Source organism: Oncorhynchus mykiss, chromosome 8, assembly GCF_013265735.2.
Source record: "Oncorhynchus mykiss isolate Arlee chromosome 8, USDA_OmykA_1.1, whole genome shotgun sequence".
Classification (NCBI taxonomy): domain Eukaryota; kingdom Metazoa; phylum Chordata; class Actinopteri; order Salmoniformes; family Salmonidae; genus Oncorhynchus; species Oncorhynchus mykiss.
Genome location: NC_048572.1, coordinates 54,696,703 through 54,721,933, shown reverse-complemented (window position 1 = coordinate 54,721,933; position 25,231 = coordinate 54,696,703). Strand labels below are relative to the sequence as shown.

Genomic DNA, 25,231 nt, shown 5'->3' with positions numbered 1-25,231 from the left:
CCAAAAAGTTCAATTTTGGTTTCATCTGACCAGAGCACCTTCTTCCACATGTTTGGTGTGTCTCCCAGGTGGCTTGTGGCAAACTTTAAACAACACTTTTTATGGATATCTTTAAGAAATGGCTTTCTTCTTGCCACTCTTCCATAAAGGCCAGATTTGTGCAATATACGACTGATTGTTGTCCTATGGACAGAGTCTCCCACCTCAGCTGTAGATCTCTGCAGTTCATCCAGAGTGATCATGGGCCTCTTGGCTGCATCTCTGATCAGTCTTCTCCTTATATGAGCTGAAAGTTTAGAGGGACGGCCAGGTCTTGGTAGATTTGCAGTGGTCTGATACTCCTTCCATTTCAATATTATCGCTTGCACAGTGCTCCTTGGGAAATCTTTTTGTGTCCAAATCCGGCTTTAAACTTCTTCACAACAGTATCTCGGACCTGCGTGGTGTGTTCCTTGTTCTTCATGATGCTCTCTGCGCTTTTGACGGATCTCTGAGACTATCACAGTGCAGGTGCATTTATACGGAGACTTGATTACACACAGGTGGATTGTATTTATCATCATTAGTCATTTAGCTCAACATTGGATCATTCAGAGATCCTCACTGAACTTCTGGAGAGAGTTTGCTGCACTGAAAGTAAAGGGGCTGAATAATTTTGCACGCCCAATTTTTCAGTTTTTGATTTGTTAAAAAAGTTTGAAATATCCAATAAATGTCGTTCCACTTCATGATTGTGTCCCACTTGTTGTTGATTTTTCACAAAAAAATACAGTTTTATATCTTTATGTTTGAAGCCTGAAATGTGGCAAAAGGTCGCAAAGTTCAAGGGGGCCGAATACTTTCGCAAGGCACTGTATTTCTGTATGTTTCAATAAATGTGCAAACACAAAATATGTTTTTCACTTTGTCTTTGTGGGGTAGATGTAGATGGAAAATATAAAAAAAATAATGTATTCAGGTTGTAACTCAACAAAATGTGGAATTAGTCAAGGGGAATAAATACTTTTTGAAGGCACTGTACATTATCCATTAAACATAACTGTCTTTTTTTTAAATGATGTGTCTGGTATGGTATAGTAAAATATCCCTGGACTGTCCATATTTGAAATATGTAACTAAATCAAGTCAATCGGTAGGGATTGAGTTATTTGTGCCAGATGGGCATGGGCCGGAATCGAACCCACGCCGACACAATATGGCCTATATGTGCGTGATGAAGGCAGCAGCACTAACTGCTGGACCACCCCAGATCACGATTGCACTCAATTTTGACAGTTGATTTGTAACCTTAGGTTTACAAGAAATCTTAAGATGTCGTCTTTTTCGATAGCATAGTTTATACTGTAGATCAAAACAAATCATGGGCAGCGTTTTTTTGCGTGGTTTTCTACCTCCCTATTGTCCTTTTCATCTTGTCTTTACATCTGATTACTATAGGCAATTCATGTTCATATGCCACAGTTTAGGTGTTGATGTGTATGGCTGCATTCCAGATAGATCTTTGTACATTTGAATGTTGCAGTAATAGGACCTAGTCCTAGCGTTTGAGCGAGCGAGCGAGAGAGAAGATGATTTTGATAGCAAGTCCTGATCCCAATGACTCGACTGCCCCCACATGGAGAGAAGAAATAACTGCTCATTTTCAGGGAATTTATCTAAATCACGAAGCTCATTAGAATTTCCTGATGCAGCAGAAAAATTCTCTGCGATTAAAGAGTGATCAAGTTAAAGTCCGACATCTTTATGTAGGCATACGAGCCCACCTGTGGCCACGTGGATAGTGTATCATTGTTTAACGACAGCGAGGAACCTCGTACGGTATTACTCAACCTGGTTAAAAAAATACAACAACAAAAAACATTTAAAATGATGCCTCAAGTTTGTGAGCATGAAAGACTTCCTGAGTGTGCGAGGCATCGGGGAAGGAGTTAGCCCTTCCTGCCTGCGTTGTGCACTGAGGGGAGAGGTTGTTCATGGCTCACTGGTAATCAGTAGCAGCATGAGAGTGCATTACTTGAATGATAAACCCCTCAGAGCACTAGGGAGACATCTACAAACACACTGTTAGACTGTTTGACAGCAATCTCCCTCCATATATATATAGTTCATATAATAGAATGAAGTTACCCCTCAACTTCTGATCTAAGGCAATGTCTGTGTTGTACTTCCTAATGATAATGGGTTGATCCTAGCTTTGTGCTTGGGGGTTTCTATCCAGAGCGGTCTGAACTACTAGACATTTCCAATCATATAGTACTGTACTACTGCTATTTGACAGTTATCTCCCTCCACAATAGAGGTCAGACATGTAAGACTCAATCTCTCTTTAACCTCTAATCCAAGGTCAGTTTTGCGATGTACCCCCTGACAGTTATGACTCCCAGTTGGGGAGTTGAATGCTGATCCAAGATCAGCGATATAGGCCAACTTCTCCCTGGAACTGTCTCAGCACTAGATACTCACCAGGGGGGAACAGAACACTATTATAAGAGCTGAGCTGGGTCAATTTCCTTTCGATTGGCTGGCCCTTGACTGACTGCTGGGCTGGATTTGACAGGCTTTGATTCTGCTTCTGGGGAGACTGAACCACCAAAGGTGAGCAAGTGTTTTAGGCTTGATGAAAAAGTTTTGTGACGGTCCCCTGACTCAACGCTCGTAAATCGATGTTCCCTTAATGAGCAACTCATTAAAGTTAAACTTAATTAATTACCCCGAAACAGACAACAAATGATCAAGAGGGGAGCGGGATGAATCTGAATGAAGTTTAATGTGTTTTTCATTACCGAGGGTGGGAGGGAGACTGCCAAACAAGCATTATTGGATTTGGGCTTCATGATAACCGCAAATAAGTAGTTAATTCATGAAATATTGTCCACAGCGATATGAAAGACAGTAAAGTGTGAAACCCAGGTGCATTATTATGATATTGCGATGAATTTGTGGGGCTGACCTAAGGACTCACAAACATCAGTTCCCAAGGCAAGTGCACTAACCACAGTCCCCATAGAAGTGACCAACTTTGAAGTGCTTGCACCATGTCTGTGGGCTGGTTTATTACAGTATTATATCTTATTGAATCCAATGATAATCACATTCACACAAGCCCCCCAAAAATTGGGCCAAATCAGTGGGTGATGTTCCCCTTTAAAATGGCTTCCCAGTCTCTGGGTAATTTTCACCCTGTTACAGCTACTTCTAGTAAAACATCCACCCAAATCAATTGTGTTCCTGGATCCTTTCACATCATTATAAGGCTGCGTTGAGACAATGACTTATCAATGACCCAAGCCCAGCTCAGTTAATCTCTACCATTGTGTCACTGAGTTGTCATAATGCTTCAGCAAAAGTACATTACACCAGGGGCGTTAGAAGACACAATGTTAGTAACCTAATGTATGTCCCTCTTACTGCCCAGAATGCCTCTGCTGATCCCACAGCTATTGTATGCAGTAATCATGTGCCTATGGACCAGAGTTATACTGTTAGCACTGAGGCGGTGTGCCCTAGTAGGAAGTCCACTGTGTGCAACTCACCCTGCACTAACATAAATAACATAGCATGTCTACCTCCACTAAGCTTCCCGGTAAGCAATGAAAACAATCAAGCATCCCAGAAAAGTGCTAAAAACAGCCCACGTTAACATATGTATCTTAAGAAACAAGGTTCATGAAATCAATAATTTGCTAGTAACAGATGACAATCACTTAGATAAACTCACTTAGATAATACAGTGGTAGCAATAAATGGTTATAACATCTACAGAAAAGACAGAAATGACGGTGGTGGAGGTGTTGCCGTTTATATTCAGATCTACATTTCTGTTAAGCTAAGAGAGGCTCTCATGTTAAATACATCTGCCTCACCTAAAGCCTATTCTGGTGGGAAGCTGCTATAGACCACCAAGTGCCAACAGTCGGTTTCTGGATAACGTGTGAAATGCTTGATAATATATGTGATATCAACAGAGAGGTATATTTTCTGGGCGATTTAAATATTGAGTGGTTTTCATCAGTCTGCCCACTCAAGAGAAAGCTTACAACTGTAACTAGTGCCTGCAACCTGGTTCAGGTTATCAGTCAACCTACCAAGGTAGTTACAATCAGCACAGGAATGAAATCATCAACATGTATTGATCACAGTTTTCCTAATGTTGCAGAAATGTAGCGATCACAATACAGTAGCCATTTCTAGGAAAACCAAAGTTCCAGAGGCTGGGACTAAAACGGTGTATAAGAGGTCTTACAATACGTTTTGTAGTGATTTCTGTTGTTGATGTAAAGAATATTTGTTGGTCCGTGGTGTGTAACGAAGAGCAACCAGACGCTGCACTTGACACATTTATGAAAATGCTTATCTCACTCACTAATACGCATGCACCCATTAAGAAAATGACTGTAAAACTGTTAAATCCCTGTGGATTGATGAGGAATTTAACATTTGTATGGTTGAGAGGTATGAGGCAAAAGGAATGGCAATTAAGTCTGGCTGCACAACCGATTGGCAAACATACCTCAAATTTAGAATGTGACTAAACTGAATAAAAATAAGAAGAAACTACACTATGAAATAAACATAAATGGCATAAAGAATGATAGTAAAAAGCTTTGGAGCACTTTAGAAAAGTCAGCTCTGTCATTCATTGTGGCAAGATTGTGGCAAGATTAGCAAACTTTCCAGCAACAAACGCTGACACTAGACATCCAAGTATACAGTGCATTCAGAAAGTATTCAGACCCCTTGACTTTTCCACATTTTGTTACGGTTACAGCCTTATTCTAAAATTGATCAAATCGTTTTTATCCCCTCATCAATCTACACATAACACCCCATTATGACAAAGCAAAAACAGGTTTTTAGACATTTTGGCAAATGACAAGCATTGTAACTTTGAATTCCGTAAAGTGAGTGCGGACGAGTTAAAAACATTTTTTTTTTTTTTTTTAAAGTTTTGTCCATCAACAACGACAAGCCACCAGGGTCTGACAACTTGGATGGAAAATTACTGAGGATAATAGCAGACGATATTGCCACTAATAATTGCCGTATCTTCAATTTAAGCCTAGTAGAAAGTGTGTGCCCTCAGGCCTGGAGGGAAGGAAAAGTCATTTCGCTACCTAATAATAGTAAGGGTAGAGCCAGTGTGTCTATGTATGCGGATGACTCGACACTATACACTTTATACTACAGCGACTAAAATCACCGCAACACTTATCAAAGAGCTGCAGTCAGTTTCAGAATGGGTGGCAAGGAATAAGATAGTCCTAAATATTTCAAATCATTCACCTAAACCCTAAACCTCAACTAGATATTGTAATGAATCATGTGGAACGTGAGCAAGTTGAGGTGACTAAACTGCTTGATGCAACCCTGGAATGTAAAACTGTCATCGTCAAAACATATTGATACAACATTAGCTGTACAGAATACAGGGCTGCTCTGCCTTCAATAACAGCTCTATCAACAAGGCAGGCCCGTCAGGCCCTAGGTTTGACACACACCTGGACTACTGTTCAGTCGGAGTTAGGAAAATTGCAATTGGCTCAGAACAGGGCAGCACGGCGGCTCATGGGGACTGTGAAGAGACACACACACAATACTATATGCACTATATACACACATACACATGGATTTTGTGTTGTAGATATGTGGTAGTAGAGTAGTGGCCTGAGGGCACTCACTTAATGTGTTGTGAAATCTGTTGTGAATGTATTGTAATGTTTTTTTAAATTGTATAACTGCCTTAACTTTGCTGGACCCCAGGAAGAGTAGCTGTTGCCTTGCCTGCAGCTAATGGGGATCCATAATAAATACAAATACTGTGCTTAATTAACTTCTCAACAAACCAAGAGCTACACAGCTCATTGGTTTAACTCAATGCTAACAGCATGTCCCTATGTCTTACAGATCTGTGACAAGGAGTGGCACTACTACGTGATCAATGTGGAGTTCCCTGCCGTGATTCTCTTCGTAGATGGCGTAACCTACGAACCCTACCTGGTGACCGACGATTGGCCCATCCATCCCTCATCAATTGACACCCAGCTGACAGTGGGTGCCTGCTGGCAAGGTCATTATAGACTCCTGTATAGGGTCCGGTGTCCATACCGACTCTGAGGCTGTCCTAATATGCACAGCGTACCTATAGAATTTCTGTATTTTTTTACTGTAAAATAAGGGGAGGGGAGGAGCAGGGAGGGAGGAGTCACGTCATTTTGCTTTGATTTGGACATGTTTCCTCACAGACCAAGAATAATGTGCTTTTCCGTATCCCAGGAACAACTGTTTATTGGTTTCAATTGACCAGGACTTTAGGTAGTCACGTAGTGTTTTATGTTTCAGAATGCCTTGCCTGTTACCATAGGGATGAGTCAGTTTCCCTTATCCAGTCCAAGACAGTGATTAAACACTCCCCAACTTAAGACTAAGATAGCTTGCAGCAGGAGCACAGACAGACACAGACAAACACAGAGAGACACAGAGACACACAGAGACACACAGAGAGAGAGAGAGAGAGAGAGGCTCAAGCTTGGAGACATCAAACAGGAAAAACAGGCTGTCAATTCCAGCCGCTTGAAAAGAGGGGACTAATGAATCCATTTGAATGAAGAAGCACTACTTAACATCGCTTTTATGATCAAAATAATAATTATATAAATGTGTCAGCTGGGGGACAGATGGATACAGCTGAATCCCATGAGCCACGCTCGAGGTCCCAACGTCAGCGGCATTTTGGTGTCGTCTGAATTTATTTTCATCTGGCTCCTGGTTGCAGTTCTCTTTTTTTCCCCCTCTTTTCCCTCTCTCTTTCCATGAATCTGTGACTGTGTGAGAAAGCCCTGAAGAAGGGATTAAGCCAGCCTGAATGGAGTACAAGTTCTCTGGCTATTACATCCCAATGAAGCTGCTCTAAGCTTCACTAAGCTGCAACTGATAACTTTGCAGACCATTAGTGAACAGGATTGCCTTTCTCTCACCCCCCCCCCCCCCCCCCCCCCCCCCAACCACCCTGCACGCAATCAACAACGTAATGAAGAGACACAAGGAATGAAAGGCACCAGCCCTGACCTTAGCGCGCCCTAAGCAAAACAAGACGTGTGACTTGTGACGAGAACAGCAGAATATGGTTTGTTTTGTCCATTTTCGTGAGGAAACCGTTTATTGAGATTGCTCTGAATGGTGCTCTTCTTATGGAGAGTAGACAAACAGTTTTTCTGTGCAATGACACTACTGGGGAAGTTTAGGGCAGACCGACTCTGGCTGGCCTCAGGCCTACTGCGATAGGAGCCTCTTCTTAACCATAAACAAAATCCTGAACCTTCTCTAATTTCCTGATACAACTTGTTCAAACAATCCATTTCAACTTAATTGCTATCTTTCTTACTGCAGGTGTAAATATTATGCAGCCAGGTGTGTAAAAATAGCATATGTTAGCACTGAAGCCTAAATGCTGAATGTATTCTTGTTCAAATTCTCCTCTTTGGGGGGGGACGAGACCGAAATATGCCCGAAAACACACTCTCTGCTCTGTGCTTCGGTGCCACAACACTTAATTGATAACATCTGTCTGGGAAAATATAAAATAATAAAAAAAATCAGGCTGGTGCAGGCGGCGGCGAGAACACTTGAGTATGTCAGCAAGAGACACGGCTCGGGGACCGTTAACGACTAGCAAACTGCTAGCACCATCTGCCAGTGAATCAAAGAAGAAAAACACACACTTGCCTAAAAAAAGACGACGCTAGTTCTTTTTATTGAAGGCCTAGTGTCCCTCTGCTCTGAGCCCAAATCTACCTCAGATTGGACATTTTATTTTGTTGTTTTGAAAGTCGTTTTTTTTTTTAAAGAGTGGGGAGAGCAGATGGAAGCTGATAAACAAAACGGGCTATCATTTCCATAGTCACGCTACTGTCTTTATTTCACAGTCCTGTTTCAGTTGGTATTTACTTGATGTTTCGGCCTACTAGGAAGTGATGCAAAAACAAAGGTAACTGTGTTAGCCATTGTTTAAATAGCTTAGTCTTGTTGAAAGGTAAGTTGTATAGGTTCAGCTCTTTTACTAGTGTTATTTCTAGCTTCAACTAAGTAAATAAAGTAAAATACTGTCAAATGAAGAATGACCAAAGCATGTTGCTACTATTATAATAGAGGCATGCTCCATAATGCTTTCATTGCACTGTGCTTTCAGAACAGATTAAGGAGAAGACAATCATTGTCCACCACTTGACTGTACAATATTGCACCTTTGAACTGAACAAAAAAAAAAACTTCCTCTTGTCCTCCCTAGGTGGTGAGGTGTCCAACCCGCGGTTCACCCAGTACTTCCGGGGAAGTCTATCAGGTCTGACCATCCGGCCAGGCAAGATAGAGACCCAGAAGGTCATCTCCTGTCTACAGGCCTGTAAGGAAGGACTGGACATCAACTCACTGGAGAGCCTGGGCAAGGATATCAAGGTGAGTCACTGGGGCAAACACACGCAGATACACTATACAGTACCAGTCAAAAGTTTGGACACACCTACACATTCAAGGGTTTTTCTTTATTTTACTATTTTCTACATTGTAGAATAATAGGGAAGATATTAAAACTATGAAATAACACATATGGAATCATGTAGTAACCAAAAAAGGGTTAAACAAATCCAAATATATTTTAGATTTGAGATTCTTCAAAGTAGCCACCGTTTTGCCTTGATGACAGCTTTGCATACTCTTGGCTCTCTTATTAAGGTTCATTTTTATGGTGAAAATGATCTTCCCCAAACTTCAAACTTCACGCGCTGCTTATGTATGCCAGTTAGGCTCTACAGCGGTTATAAAGCAGATTCATGTGCTTCATTTTAAAGAAGTTGTTTGGCCACTTTAGATGTGATGCAAAGCTTATCGAAACATATAGGCCTATGGGCTGGGAAGGATACATGGCGTGTGCAACTATGATTTGAAAAATTCGGCCCCAAAAAAATGGTATGCGCTGTGTCTTACCTTAATGCTCAAAACTGGGCGACATTCACAGGTGATAATATATCATTCACAAGTGATAGGCTAATATTGTCACCCATCAGACTATTCTTGATTTAATATTGTCTTTGCATATACTCAATAATATATGTGTGGTATTCGTTTTGATTTAGAAATGTACCATTATCATGCACCAGTCTCGGAACATGGGCATGGGAAGACAATAACAACATGTAATCTATGCACTTAAATAGCGAATGGAGGATGCTTTTCCCCATGGTTCATTTTCATGCCAGCCAGGTAGGCTACACTCCTGTTGAAAGTGAAGCAAAATGTTCATGTTTGGAAAATTGATGAGTAAATATAGTAGGCCTAGCCTATAGAAAGTTGATGGGATCCTCCTGATTTTATTAGAGGCCATCAAAACTGTTTTCTCTGCATTTGCATAGCCAATGTCACAGATTCCTCTGGAACTTTCATTGCGAACACCTGGCCCCTATTCCCACTGGTTGTATTTGTATATATGTGCCCTTTGTTCCCCATGGTGCTGTCGATTATTGTTAGTTGGTGCGTGTGTTTTGGCTTTCGTGCCCTTGTGGATTGCACAGATGATTACAGGTCTCGTCCCGTGTGTTTCATCATTGTGCGCGTGTGTTATATATTCAAGGTACTCCTCGCTCTTTTGTTTGGGTTTTAAACCTGTGTTTTTGTTATGTGTTTGTTTGGTCTTCGTCCCCGTGCCTTTACACTAAATTAAAAAAACTATTACGCATTCCTGCATCTGTCTCCCGATCCTTCATGCCAACGTGACAGCCTATAGAAATGTTGCACGACATGAGCTCATGGTGTGACAGAAAAATTATGAATTCACCTTATTTGTTGGATATGAAACAATGATTTACTTAAACAGTAAGATACTTCTGTCCTGCTAATGCTGAGTTTTATGGTGTCCACTCTAGCTTCCTTGTGATAAAACCTACAGCTGGCATTCCAGTGACAGGATGTGGGGTGGTTGTAACTGTATCCCAGTAGAACAATGCCTCATTGTCTCATCTTCCTGGTATCTGGGAAACTAAGTAAAACACCATCCTGTGTAGATAACCAAGGTGGCTTATGGGAAAGTTAGAAATGACTGACTAAGCAATCTTGGTATCAGCTATATAAACTGTGCATTGTCTGTAAAGGGTAGGCTCTCAGCCTAACAGTCAGAACAAGACTGTTGGGCTGACGGTTTCATTATTGCGATAATTAATCGATAATAAATAAAGATGATTGTTTGAAGAAATGACCAAGTCTCTCTCAGTACTGAATATCCACGACAATGGGCCCTCGTGAAGTGTTTGATAAGATTTTTGATCACATTGGCATTGACGTCAGAGTGATTAGAGGGACAAGAGTGCTGAGTACCAGGCAGTTCGCACGTTCGGTAGGCTACTAATGACCATCAGCAGCATCAGAGCTTGGAGAAGCCTAATTACCGTGACTAAGTGGTCACACGAGCTCACAGAACGGGACCGCCAAGTGCTGAAGTGCTTAGCACTTTGCAACATTCACTAAAGACTTCCAAACTGCCTCTGGAAGCAACATCAGGACAATAACTGTTCGTCGGGAGCTTCATGAAATGGGTTTCCATGGCCGAGGAGCTGCACACAAGCCTAAGATCACCATGCGCAATACCAAGCGTGGGCTGGAGGGGGGTAAAGCTCGGCGCCATTGGAGCAGTGGAAACGCATTCTCTGGAGTGATGAATCACGCTTCACCATCTGGCAGTCCGATGGACAAACTGGGTTTGGCAGATGCTAGGAGAACGCTACCTGTCCGAATGTATATTGCGAACTGTACAGTTTGGTGGAGGAGGAATAATGGTCTGGAGCTGTTATTCATGCTTCGGTCTAGGCCCCTTAGTTCCAGTGAAGCAAATGGTGAACGCTACAGCGTACAATGACATTCTAGACGATTCTGTGCTTTCAACTTTGTGGCAACAGTTTGGGGAAGGCCCTTTCCGGTTTCAGCATGACAATACCCCCGTGCACAAAGCGAGGTCCATACAGAAATGGTTTGTCAAGATCGGTATTGAAGAACTTGACTGGCCTGCACAGAACCATGACCTCAACCCCACCTACACCTTTGGGATGAAGTGGAACGCCGACTGTGAGCCAGGCCTAATCGCCCAACATCAGTGCTCGACATGACTAATGCTCTTGTGGCTGAATGGAAGCAAGTCCCTGCATCAATATTCCAACATCTAGTGGAAAGCCTTCCCAGAAGAGTGCAGGCTGTTATAGCAGCAAATGGGGGACCAACTCCATATTAATGCCCATGATTTTTGATTGAGATGTTCGACAAGCAGGTGTCCACATACTTTTGGTCATGTATTGTGTGTATGAAACACTCAGACACTTATCCTCTTGTATCAGTTGATTCATGTGTTCCTCTGTGTGTGCAGTTTCACTTTAACCCGGCCCAGTCAGTGCTGGTGATGGAGGGAGAGGACCTGGAGAGTGTCAACACAGCCATGGCCAAGGTCTCCTACATCAACTCACGCCAGTTTCCCACAGCAGGCCTCAGACAGCTACACATCACCACCACCGTACAGTGAGTATGGAATCCAACAATGTGTATGTGGGCACACGCACACACTTAGTCTGTCTCTCACACACACACACACACACACACACACACACACACACGTTCACACTCCTCAACCTCTCTCTCTGTCTCTCTCTTTCACATAGGCTACAGAAACGTTTATTGCACCCAACCATACATTTAAACCCCTTTGAACTATAGGACCACAAGGTCACAGAGACGCATGCAAGTATCATTTGTGTAAAGGCTCCTCAGAGGAGGAAGGGGAGGACCATCCTCCTCAGTGAATTTCATAAAAAATCTAAATTGTGGAACATTCAAAAAGTTATCATTTTTAAGGCAGCACAACCAGTAATTGAGTATAAGGGGGCAGTTACTTTTTCACACAGGGGAATTGTTAATTTAGTTAATTAAATAAATGAAATAAGTATAACAAAAATTGTGTTCTTTGTAAACTCCCTTTATCTAATATTAGGTTTTGGCTAAAGATCGGATAACATTCCGTATCAAACATATACAAAATTTGAGAAAATCAGAAAGTGGGCTGTCAGAGCTCTTGCAGCATGAACTGACAGGTTCACCCAATCAAAGAACCAGAGAATGAATCTAGTACTGGAAGCATAAGCTACAGCTAGCTAGCACTGCAGTGCACAAAATGTGGTGAGTAGTTGACAATACAGTAGGTGAATAGATTTGAACAATTTAATTTCTTCAAAAATTAAGGAGAAGCAAGAGAGAGAGAGAGCTAGCTGTATTTCGTTGTATTTTTTTTTCTCACTTTCACTTGGAAGGTGCACTATATAAAACATTTCAGTTTGTGACAAAACAAGCAAGTATAGTGTGAAGAATCATTGTACCATCTAAACAGCTGTGAAATATATTTTCCATAACCAAAATATTGTATTTTCAACTGTTTGGAGCTGGGGTACAAAACCGAACGTAAAAGACGCAAAAACGAAATGTAAGAACGGGAAGCATAGAAATAGCGCACATAGATCAGATCTAACACTACCTAAACTTGCTTTCAATGATAATGACAGATCTATAACACACATTTCTATGTGAACTTGGTCAGGTCGCCCAAAAACGTAAATATTTCATCTAGTTTATCCTACTCAAACACCCGGCTCAAACAGAGAGGGATGCCATGTTAGCTAGCTGGCTATGGCTATCCAACACTGGAAATCTTCCAAGTCAAGGCAAGCTTTTGGTTTTATTAATTTATTGCCACCGGGGGCTTGCCGGTGTAACTGCTAAACTGCTTGCTGTACACTGTACTGCATGATTGTAGTGTGTTTACTAATGCATTAGTTTCAGTAGCTATGTTGACTATGACGTTAGCTATTATGATGGAACGATGTAGGCTGTGTGTAGCAGTTAGCGGTTATGGTATGAAGGTTTGGCTTGGAAAGATTTTTTCGCCTGGTCACAGAATAGTGCATAGATGTGCATTTTGTTTACAGAGGTAAACAAATGCTGTTATCTGGGGAAGGAGGTGAAAGAGAGAGGCGATTAAAGGGCAACGTGTTTTGATGTCGGGACAGTGAGAGAAAAGAGAGAATCTACTGAGTTAAAGGAACTCTTTGAACTGAATGTGTGGTCAGACAGTGGTCAGTGTGTGTGTGTGTGTATATGTGTAAGCAATACAGCCCATGGTGTTTGCGTATCTGAGGCTCTGCTTTTTCTCTGTATGTGTCCTCAGGGTCAGTGTGTGTGTACGTCTGGCGTGGCGTTGAGATCGGTGTCTAGTGTGTTCCAGGCTGTATGTCTGTGTGTCTGCGTGTGTGTGCCCGTCTAAGCCTGTGCTCTCTCCGTGTCTGATATGCTAATCAGCGTCGCTTCCCTCTCTTTATCTCTCCCCTCGTTAATGGCTGAGAGGACAGCCGGGTTGCCGTGGCGCCCCGGTTGCCTTGGAGCTGTGGTAGCCTGGGCCGACGTGGCAATTGCTGATGACGAGGATATGAATGACGGCCATGAAAGGCAATCTGCTGTGTCAGGGTTCCTCACGCCAGAGAGCACTACGAGAAGGAAGGTTGATCATGAGAGGAATATAGTGCTGTTAAGACTGTCTGGGTGGGTGACTGGCTGGCTCGTTTTCTGTCTACCTCTCGCTCAATATCCTTCTCTCTCCCTCTCCTCTAGTCACCCATTTCAAGAACAAAAAATGGTATTGTAATACTTCCTTTTGTTGTGAGGGCACTTAGTTTAGAAAGGAAAACTTAGCATCATACAGTGTTTTTAACAGCTCAGGTGTTTGCGCCATTGCCTAATGAGAAAAGGTAAAGGAAGAGATGGTATGCTGAGATTGTGCAGTCCTATAGGAGTTAATGAAATGTATTGGTAAAGAAATGCAGGCCCAATACAAGAGAGGAAGTGGGAGTGGAAGAGAAAGAACAAGGTTGATCGTGGGATATCATTTGTGTTACCCTTATTTTACCAGGTAAGTTGACTGAGAACACATTCTCATTTACGGCAACGAACGGTGGAATAGCTGCAGGGGAGAGGAGGAGGGGGGGGGGGGGGGGGTGAAGGAGCCAATTGGAAGCTATACGGGAATGAAATCAACTGCTAAACAAAGGTAGGCTCAAATAAGCGAGAGAATGAGAAAGGATGGAGAGAAAAGGTGGAAAAGGTATGTGTGTGTGTGTGTGTGTGTGTGTGTGTGTGTGTGTGTGTGTGTGTGTGTGTGTATTCTGTTCACAGTTAAGCAGTAAGGGGGGGACGGCCAAATCAAATTGGACTTGTGTGGTGGATAGTGGACTCCTGCCACAGGAGCTGTAATAGGTTTAGTCTAACTAGCCGCCTCGTATAAAGAGAGATGGCCTGTCCTATTCAGCAGGCACTTTAATGCTCCATACGACAAGAGGCCCCCGATTGCATCCCAAATGGCACCCTATTCTCTAGTCTCTCGTGAAAAGTAGTGCACTATGTAGGGAATGTGGTGTAATTTGGGACACACCCCTTTGCTGGTCAGATGGCATTTATTTAGCGAGGGCTTTAGTTTAGTATGGGGCATGCTACTCCTCACAAACTTTGTTTAGCAGTTATACTGATGTTGTTCCGGGGTAATTGTTTGTGGAGTTACAGCCAATTGTGTTAATCAAAAGAAACACGCACACGATTGCAGGTGCACACTGCACGCACGCATGCACACACACTTCCCAATCAGAGTTTGTTTGGTAGTTACGTAGATCAGCTAATCACACACGACACACTTCCTAGCCATACAAATACAGACATCCCATTACAAGCCAGTCTGGTAGGTAGTTAAGGAGAACAACGTGTCTTAATACATGCTTAATGTAGGCCTAGTCTTGATGCAAGGAATTGCCATGGGAAAGCAGCTCAAACAGACCACGAAGGTGACAAATGTATTTTCGCTAGTAAACCAGAAGCAGCAGACAGTCATCATATAAACAAAAGACCGTTCTTAATTACCGCGGGAAAGTAAATTAATTAATAAGTGAGTGAGTGAAGAGCACTTTTCACCGACCATTGAAAAGCGTAATTACTCAAGACGTTAGGTGCCGGCGTTGGCATTAATCCTGAGAGACTTCACTCTGCTCCTCTCAAAGTGGAATGAACCTGGATGATGGCCAGCTTGTTTTACCCAGACTGCCTGGGTGGCAGGACAGCTCCTCGCTCTGGGTAGAAGGTGCCCTTAGGATCTACTGAACAAAAATATGAATGCAACATGCAAGGATTTCAAAGATGTTACGGAGTTAGAGTTCATCTAAGGAAATCAGTCGATTTAAATAAATACTTGTGGTCCTAATCTATGAATTTCACATGACTGGACATGGGTGCAGCCCCACGCACTTGCATGCCAGACCCACCCACTGGAGAGCCAGGCCCAGCCAATCAGAATTATTTTTTCCCCACAAAAAGGCCTTTAATTACAGACAGAAATACTCCTCAGCCATCCGGTTGACTAGTCTCAGATGGTCCCGCAGGTGACGAAACCGGATGTGGAGGTCCTGGGCTGGTGTGGTTACACGTGTTCTGTGGTTGTTAGGCCGGTTGGACGTACTGCCAAATTCTCTAAAACGAAGTTGGAGGTGGCTTACGGTACATTCAATTCTCTGGCAACAGCTCTGATGGACATTCCTGCAGTCGGCATGCTAATTGCACAATTTAAGACATCTGTGGCATTGTGTGACCTTTTATTATCCCCAGCACAAGGTGCACCTGTGTAACTACCATGCTGTTTAATCAGCTTCTTGATATGCCAAACCTATCAGGTGGATGGATTACCGTGAAAAAGGAGAAATGCTCACTAACAGGGATGTAATTTGTAAAAACAAATAATAATAAATTGAGAGAAATTAGGTTTTTGTGCCTATATAAAATGTCTGGGATCTTTAATTTCAGTTCATGAAACATGGGACCAAGACTTTACATGTTGCATTTATATTTTTGGTCCAGTGCATTCTGAAAGTATTCAGACCCCTGGACTTTTTCCAAATATTGTTAAATTACAGCCTAATTCTAAAATTGATTAAATTGTTTTTTTTCTTCTTCAATCTACACACAATACCCCATAATGACAAAGTAAAACAGGATTATTACAATTTTTGTAAACTTATATCACATTTACATAAGTATTCAACCTCTTTACGCTGTACTTTGTTGAAGCATCTTTGGCAGCGATTATAGACTCGAGTTTTCTTGGGTTTTCTTGGCTACAAGCGTGGCACAATTGTATTTGGGGAGTTTCTCCCATTCTTCTCTGCAGATCCTCTCTAGCTCTGTCAGGTTGGAAGGGGAGCATCGCTGCACAGCTATTTTCTGGTCTCTCCAGTGTTGTTCGAATGGGTTCAAGTCCGGTCTCTGGCTGGGCTGCTCAAGGACATTCAGAGACATGTCCCGAAGCTACTCCTGCGTTGTCTTGGCTGTGTGTTTAAGGTCGTTGCCCTGTTGGAAGGTGAACCTTCACCCCTGAGTGCTCTGGGGTAGGTTTTCATCAAGGATCTCTCTATACTTTGCTCCGTTCATCTTTCCCTCGATACTGACTGGTCTCCCAGTCCCTGCTGCTGAAAAACATCCCCACAGCATGATGCTGCCACCACCATGCTTCACTGTATGGATGCTGCCAGATTTCCTCCAGACCTGACGCTTGACATTCAGGCCAAAGAGTAAAATCTTGGTTTCATTACACCAGAGAATCTTGTTTCTCATGGTCTGAGAGTCTGGTTCTCCCATCTCCAAAGAGGAACTCTGGAGCTCTGTCAGAGTGACCATCGGGTTTTTGGTCACCTCCTTGACCAAGGCTCTTCTCCCCCGATTGCTCAGTTTGGCCAGGTGGCCAGCTCTAGGAAGAGTCTTGGTGGTTCCAAACATCTCCCATTTAAGAATGCTGGATGCCACTGTGTTCTTGGGGACCTTCAATGCTGCAGTCATTTTTTGGTACCCTTCCCCAGATCTGTGCCTCGACACAATCCTGTCGCAGAGCTGTACAGAAAATTATTTTGACCTCATGGCTTGGTTTTTAGCTCTGACATCACTGTCAACTGTGGGACCTTATATAGACAGGTGTGTGCCTTTCCAAATCATGTCCAATCAATTGAATTTACCACAGGTGGACTCCAATCAAGTTGTAGAAACATCTCAAGGATGATCAATGGAAACAGGATGGATGCACCTGAGCTCAATTTTGAGTCTCATGGCAAAGGGTCTGAATAGAACTATTTGATTGAAAGTTGTTTTTACTATATTCACTGAATTAAAAAAGTAATAACTCCTTAAATGTTTCTTTGTTTGGGGTTACGCTTCATGTTACCCGTGGGCTTAGGTGTTAAATTGTGTTGATGAGAAAATGTGATAATTAGTGTGTGTTTACATTATATTAGGCAGTTTATAGGATAAACAGAGAGAGACTGTGTTTCCGTGGGCGGGTGCATGTCCAAGCATGCTTACGTCGGTGTGCGTGTGTGTTTGGAAATGGCCAACTTGGGGCCATCTGTCTGAAAACAGCATCACTCCCCCCCAAAAAACTGAAAAGCTGCAGCTTCTATGCCAACAGAGACAACTTGCAATCACAATTGGACAAACATTGGAAGTCCACTTTCACAGTTGCCTCCGTCACAATCTGTCCCTACATTATGTGTCTCTCATCTCTGAAATGAAAATGAAAAGTTCCCAGTCATTCATTGCTAGGACCAGAAAGAGTATGTAGTCAGTATACTCTTGGGTGAAGGCACAAATTAATAGTGACACACAATGCAATTTATGCCATTTTCAATTCCAATATGATTAGTATCAGATGGCAGTGATGTTCCCATAGTCTTTCTTACCCAGTTACTCCTTATATGTAGGCCAATTATCTACAAAAACTGCCCTGGCCAGAACAATTATGACCTGAAGAAAATAAAGTGCTCTTTCTGCATTATCTGCATTGTCTAATGTCTATCTCCATGCTCTCCTCCTCATCCCTTCTTCACCCTCCCTCTCTCCTGTTGTTTTTGGGTGCTCAGGTGTTTCGGGGAGGACATATGCATCTCCATCCCAGACATTAAGGCAGTAGTAATAGTCCTGCCACCCAGCGAGCCACGGATCACCATCGCTGGTTCAGATCGACTCGTCAAGCCTTCCGCTGACCTGCGTGGAGCCATGGGCGTGGCACCCTTCAAGGAGCTGCGCATCACCAGCACTGTAACCAAGAGCGACGGTGTGCCGTTCAGCGCAGGTGGGTGGGGTGGTTACCATGGATACGTGTTGATATAGCGCGGCGTTTAAAACGTGTGTGTGTGAGCATTCATCTCTGTGTGTGTGTGTGTGTGTGTGTACAGTCCACAGGCCTGGTGTTCTGGAGGTTATGCACAACCTGGATTACTGTGATGTCCTGGTGATCGGAGAGGAGCTCAATCCAGAGCATGAGAGTCTGGAGATTCACCACAGCTCCCTAATAGGGAAACACCTGGATGCCACAAACTCCACCTCAGGCATCTCCATATATGGTATACACTTCAATTTATGAATCATTATTCATATCACACTTTTCATACCTGACCATAAATTACTTATTGTGTGTCACCTGCTTGGTAACGGTACGAGAAGCTCTTGAAGTTATTAGAGCTGGGCCCAGCGTTGAGCCCTGAGGGACACCATCAATATATGGCTGGGAACACCAGGGACACCTTTGGTAAAAATGCATTTTCCCCAGGTGTGGACTCCATGGCCCACTATGAGGAGGCCCTCAGGCAGGTGCGCTATAGGAACTGGCGCCCGGCGACCCTGACTAACAGGAGGTTCAGGCTCACCTGCTCCGAGCTCAACGGCCGCTACACCAGCAACGAGTTCAATCTGGAGGTCAGGGAAGAAGCTTTATCCATCTTTCCTTTTCTGTTTCACCCCTTTCCCACTCACACTCTCTATTCTCCCATCTCCACCACTGCCACTCCGTCTTCCTGCCTCTTTCTACACCCCTCTCTCCGTTTCTCTCACCCTTCACCACTCAGTCTCTCTTCCCATTTCTGCACCGTCACTCATCAACCAGACCCATTTACCCTTTATCTCATCGATCCATCTTTCTCTACATCATTGCCATCTCCATACTGACTGATATGTACTTTGTCCCGCCCTCAGATTAGTGTCCTCCACAACTCAGCACCGGTAGAGCATGTCAATCACATGGCTGTCCAATCCCAGTACATGCGGCCTGTGCATCATCCACTGATGGTGCACACTCTCAATTCCCACATCTCAGGTAAGGCATCCAGAAGTGTTCACCCACCCAGACACACAATTTTACACACGCACCCACACACACACACACTGTGAGCACATGTCCCTGCTACTATCAGAGGCTTGAGAGTGTGTTTTGTTGAACTGGAAAGGGATCCAGATTAGGCTAAGCCAGGGATCCTTTTTTGAGCGGATGGTCAGGGGGCCGGAACATAATTATAAATAATTTGTAGGCTGCAAATTGTCCCGCAAGAAGCCCAAACAGATGCATAGGAATACTTTGGAACAGATTTCTAAAATTAAAATCCCTTTTCTTGCTCTGAAAACTTGGGAGGGGGGCAAATAAAATCCCCGGTGGGCCTAATTTGGCCTGCGGCCCACCAGTTGGGAAACCCCGGGCTACGCCTTCAGATCATACACACACAGACAGACACACGCTGTCTCTCTCCCTCTCTCTGTGTCACACACACACAGAGGACTGAGTGATCTCCAAAAGGTAGGGAGGACAGAGCACATTTCTTGTAATTCAGGTGACTTTACCCTTTAAACACTTCTCCCCCACAGGCACCCCTCCAGCTGCCACGGTGGTGATAGTGATCTGTATCGCCGCCCTGGTGGTCATAGTGGTGCTGGGTATCTACAGGCTCCATAGTACCCACCAGGACGGCTCCAAGAGGGAGGAGGACGGGGCCAAGGACCCAAAGATGGACTGGGACGACTCCACCCTCACCATCACAGTCAACCCTATGGAGGTGAGAGAACATTATACAAAGAATGTCCCAAAGGAGGCACTGCTAACTACATCAACTCGATGGCACTTGAAATGATTGAATAGGTCTAGGTCTAGTTGAATGTCTAGGAGTTGATTTGTGGTTGGGGTTTTATGATATGTATCACATTGACTCTGTTTTGGTATTAGATTTAGGTTTTGTAGCAAGGCCAGACATCACCTACAGGGATGTTATCTGATCAATAGCTTTGAGGTGTCTTCTACAATAGTAGTAATTCAGTGTTTCACTTTATCCCGTCCTGCACATCGGAGGGCCTCAGGCGGTGGAGGAGGTGGTAAGAGACGAAGAGGAAGAGGATGATGAAGAAGAAGAAGAGGACGATGAGCAGGCAGGCGACATGAGTGCAGAGTCAGGCGACAGTGATGAAACAGAGGAGGAGGAGGATGAGAGGGAAGTGAAGGAGGGAAAGCAGAAGAGCAAGCTGGAATGGGATAGCTCCTCGATAACGTATTGATCTGTCACGCATGTACACACACCTACAGAATCTGCAGTCACAATCATTTGTGAAAACGGCACATTTTTTTAAATGAAATGTTGCTCTCTTCTGGTCAAACTAAGGCATTACAACCAAAAAGGTTGACTAGCCATAAGCAATTGTCCACTTCTCTTGCCAGTGGAGCTGATTTCTCCCATTTGTGTGTAACTGCTCAATCCTATTTAAGACTGCCATTGACAACACAATAGGGCCAATTGAAAATTTGCACAAGCACATTTCCACCTTATATCCAATGGTTTGTTCATCTGTGTTGAATTATTTCTGGGTTTGGACACAAAAGATTGGACACCAGATTTTCCCCCGTTATCCATCTCAATTGCTTTTGAGTTACTAATACGAAAAGATCTTGGAAAATTGTTCATTGTAAATTGTGCGTCCGCTCTTTAGCATTAATACAAATTGTGGAATTTTTTTGCAATTTTAAATACTGTACTTTTAAAGTATTTTTTGTTTGCATTAGATTATGAGATTATATTTTATTCGTTTTAAATCTTCTGAAAGACAGACTAACAAATTGTCATTAACAGAGGTATAAGAGAGGATGTATTTACAAACAAATTTTGAACCTTTTGATAGATTCTCCTTTTTTTCTGTCTGCCTGGTTCTTTTTCTTGAACATGTGAAAAAGCGAGAAAAGTTCCTGTATGTTTTTATAAATCCCTCGTGACGTGTACATAGCAGGTAGCATAGCTGAACTATAATTCACCTCGTCTCTCACCTATCTTTTCTCAAACTGTCTGTCCAAATTTGCTTGCATCAGGGGCATTTTCAGTAGTCAAGTTGCCCCTGACCACATATTTAGAATCAAATGACCTTCCCTCAATCCTAACTTTAAACATTTGGAGGGAAAAATGGACAACTGACCCTAGATTAGTGCTTGAGGGTGACTTTAGCGCTCATGGTCATTTCTATCTCTGTGTTTGCTATTGACTGTCCTTGCGTGTGTCCACCTACTTCCGAGGCTGAGATGAGGGTATGAGAGTAGACACTTAAAGGGATAGTTCACCCAATAATCAAACTTTCATACATGAAAAATGATCTCAAGTCCACGCCATATGTTGTTTAAATCACGCAATATGCACATGTAAAGCGTCTGACAAAAAAACGTTGAGGTAAACTCCCTTTAGTCATAACCTGTCAAGCCACTATTATTGGCTTGACAGGTTAGCATTTTCAGCCTGGGCGCAGAAACAACTTGTCACATTGGGCGCGTTCGAGCGGATCACTTTTGTCAAGTCGGTGCATTGGTCACCGCCTTTCAAAGTGTGTTGCATTATGAGAATAAAAATTGTCTGACTTGCGCCTACATGTCGCCTGCATTAACTTTACAAAAATCACGTGATCAAAAGGTAATGAAGCTTAGACTGCAGTCGCTCTTCATTAACTTCTTCCTGCAGCAATCTACTGCATTGTGGGAGGCTCTATTGTCAACCAATCATGAGGGTGTTTTTGTTTAACCCACGAGAAAGTGACTCAAACAAGATATATACAAATGAGTGCGATATTTTAGGCTCTCTCTCACTAATTGATTGTAGCCTACAATGTACACACATTTGATTTCAGTTTGAGTGATATGGGGGTTGGAGATGTTTATTTTGACATTATAAAAGAAAAAGTTAACAATGGCAACCCTGCCATGTTATTCTGAGCTTTGCTGTTTGAAAACCACATTAGTGTCCGGCTTCTCCTCCCACGTCTACAGTCGGTTGCTTTAGCCGTACCACTCAAACACACCCATTCTCTTTGGGTACATCTCAAATGGGCTAAAGGGGTTTCCTCTCCTTGTTTTCTTTCCTTCACCTGCCATCAAAAACACAGGTAAGGTGAAAGCAAACTGGTGGGTGCCTTTGCCTACCAGTATTCTGCTTCCACCTGCCCATTTCATGTCGAGACAGATTAAGGAAAGGCGTCAAAGAGACTGAGTATTGAGATACTGTTTTTCTATGACAGGCCACCTCTGTCAGAAGTCCCACTGTAAAAAAACTAACTATTGATCCTCTCGCTCCTTCTCTGGTCGCCTATAACATGTCTGCTGTAGTTGAATCTAGCCAACTCCTTGTTTCTGACCCCTTGTATTTCCCAGAATGCCACTCTAAACACTGCATCCGTTACATGTTTATGTCTGTAGCAGTGGTTAGAACTCTTCCCCCCGTCGGCCTTATAACGCCTGTGGTTGTAATGTTATCATTGTGAGACGCGTCTACCATTGCCTTGTTTCACCCCATCTTTATACCATGGGAGAATCTCAATTGCACACTCCTCACATCCTCTGTCCTCGCCTCCTTCTTAAAGCCCATTGGATGAGAAAGCCAGGGGTCCTGCCCCTCTGACCTTCTCCTCCAATGGATTTTGAGGAGGCGGCTAGCGAGAACGTGAGAAGTAGGCAATTGAAATTCTCACCATGTGTGTCATAGAGGAGTACAAATAAACTGTTTAGCATATAAACCCTTTAAAAACAGTTCAAGACAGTTATTTTATATATGATTACTTTTGTTTTGTTTTGTAAATGTTTGGGGTTTCTTTCTCTTTGGTGGTAATGGCAGCACTTTCTGTACATTGACCAATAAAGACTTGTTTTAGAATCTACGGCAAGTGTCTCTTCTCTTTATGTGTGTGAGGACAAGAATGTGTGATGTCCTGTCTGACTGCCTCATAACCCTAGAACTGTATAGGGAATTTGATAGGCTACATTTTACACTAGGTGTGAGTAAATTCAGAGTGAGTGACTGTGAATACAAATAAAATAAAAAGTACAATAGGCCTAAAAGCAGGATAACAATTGTTTAGTATGTGGGTCCATGACTGCACTTGATGGCCACCTAAAATAATTGGCAGCGCTGGCAAAACACATTTTATGAGGATAGGATTCATTCATCAACAATTATAGAATGCTTTGAGAGTGGATATTAGGTCTACTTCTTCCTGCATGAGTCCATAAACATTTCCTAGCGAAGGTCAACGTTCTCCATCACCAATATGACGCCTCCATAGCCCCGTTTATACCTCATTCTAACATGAGTCTTTTGTCATTCTGATTGTGCCCACATTTTTAGACAGGTGTAGACGATTGAAAGACGCATTGTGATCAGATCTATCCTGACCACCCCCGGAGGTAGTCAGAGACCCATGGTATCTGGATATCAATCCAGTGCAAACAGATCTGGATGGTCAAACCATTTAAATCATAATTATACCCGTCTCTAAAATCATTGACAGGTAGCACAATGTGAGCACAGTGTACAGATAAAGGTGCATTTTACTATCATGTCTAGATGCAATGGCTACAATGCGGGCACAATCTGAATGTGGATAAGATCCGTACAAAGGGCGCATGTTAGCACCAAGTATAAATGAGGCTCATGACAGCGTTTTTTTTTTAAGTCACTAGCCCCTGGTTCTAACATGCTTCCGTTGTCCTGCTCTTGTCCACATGTTGATTGTTCCCACATTTGTCGACAGGTGTAGACAATCAAAAGGCGCATTGTGATGGGCGGCAGGTAGCCTAGCAGTTAAGAGCGTTGGGCCAGTAACTCCGTTGCATTATTGATATAAATGATAATGGGATTGGGAAGAGAAAAAAACTTGGGATGTTTATATATGGGCCCCATTCTGCATGGAGAGCTCCCAGCTCTGTTTTGTAAGCCGTGCACTCATGATAGCTCTTATCTATTCAGTTGTGGGGGTTGGACACGTGCACTGCTGTATGATAGACAGTTTCATTTCAGTAGTCGGGTCTCTCACTCTTCCCTCTCCCACAGGCTGCACGTGAATTTCATGTTTGGGGAAGCTCATTTTTTTTACCTTAAAATTCACCTTCATAATAAAGCATTCAATGCATCTATCATCACATTTTCAGACTTATGTAAGATAGTAGGCTATTTATAATGTGGTAAGTAGATTGGACAGTCATAATTTAGGCTGATAATATAACTGAAAAACTGCCCGAAACAGATCAATAAAAACGACCTCGTCTGCAACCATCGAATGGTCCTGAAGCCGTTTATTTTTAGTGCTCAGTTTTATTAGCCACAATCTGGCGTTTACTAAATTTAGTTACTGCACTCCTCTCACTTTCTCGCTCTCCTACACAAACCCCTTGTAGCAGCCTACAAGTAAATATCTACGTTGTTCACAACAGGCTTTTTTGCAGTCTTTTTTTTTATCAAACAGCCATGAGTTAAATTAACTTGGGCAGCAGTGAAACTGTTAGCGAGTCCCATGCTTAGGCTGCTCATCCCATTAGGAATTTTATTTTATTGTTAGTCTGCATAGATGCATGCAATGCTTTACTATTCATAACGCCCTACTCAAAACAACTTCCCTACAGCCACGTCCCTCGCTGTATGCAAATGAATCCAACCAGCCTTATGGTCCTGCCCTGATGACACAATCCGTATAAATTGACGGTGTGTACAAAATACAACTTATTGCACAGTGTAAATAAAATGGCAAGCCCTAACGCACACAGTAAAAACAGAAACAGATGAAGTTACAGAATGGGCTACAAACCGCATCTCCGATTGGTGCAAAGCATTATTCAAACAGGTCTGTACAAGGTTGTTCTTAATGCACGGAGATTTACATATGTTGCTTTAAAACTGTATTATTGGCATCTTGAATTGTAAATGACCTTTGTACAGGCTTAAACAGTACCAAAAGGGAGAGAAAAAAAGTCACATGCTTGGAGAAGTTTCCTGATCATTTGCTAACTGAACCT

The 25,231-nt window shown here is 42.9% G+C and overlaps 1 protein-coding gene across 3 annotated transcripts in view; it reads left to right on the top strand.

The window, feature by feature from the left end:
• Positions 1–23,101, top strand: part of LOC110530144 (calsyntenin-2) — a 276,314-nt gene extending 253,213 nt beyond the window's left edge. For 2 of the 3 annotated variants that reach the window (XM_021612991.2, XM_036985700.1), the window contains 9 exons: positions 5,905–6,067; positions 8,285–8,451; positions 11,402–11,550; positions 18,018–18,229; positions 18,333–18,500; positions 18,707–18,852; positions 19,129–19,249; positions 19,792–19,979; positions 20,278–23,101. In XM_021612991.2, coding sequence (XP_021468666.2) covers positions 5,905–6,067; positions 8,285–8,451; positions 11,402–11,550; positions 18,018–18,229; positions 18,333–18,500; positions 18,707–18,852; positions 19,129–19,249; positions 19,792–19,979; positions 20,278–20,472 — 1,509 coding nt within the window. In that variant the 3' untranslated portion in view covers positions 20,473–23,101. Of the gene's footprint in view, positions 1–5,904; positions 6,068–8,284; positions 8,452–11,401; positions 11,551–18,017; positions 18,230–18,332; positions 18,501–18,706; positions 18,853–19,128; positions 19,250–19,791; positions 19,980–20,269 lie in introns of all 3 variants that reach the window. The other variant, XM_021612992.2, reaches the window with a different exon arrangement.
• The last annotated feature ends 2,130 nt before the right edge of the window (positions 23,102–25,231 follow it).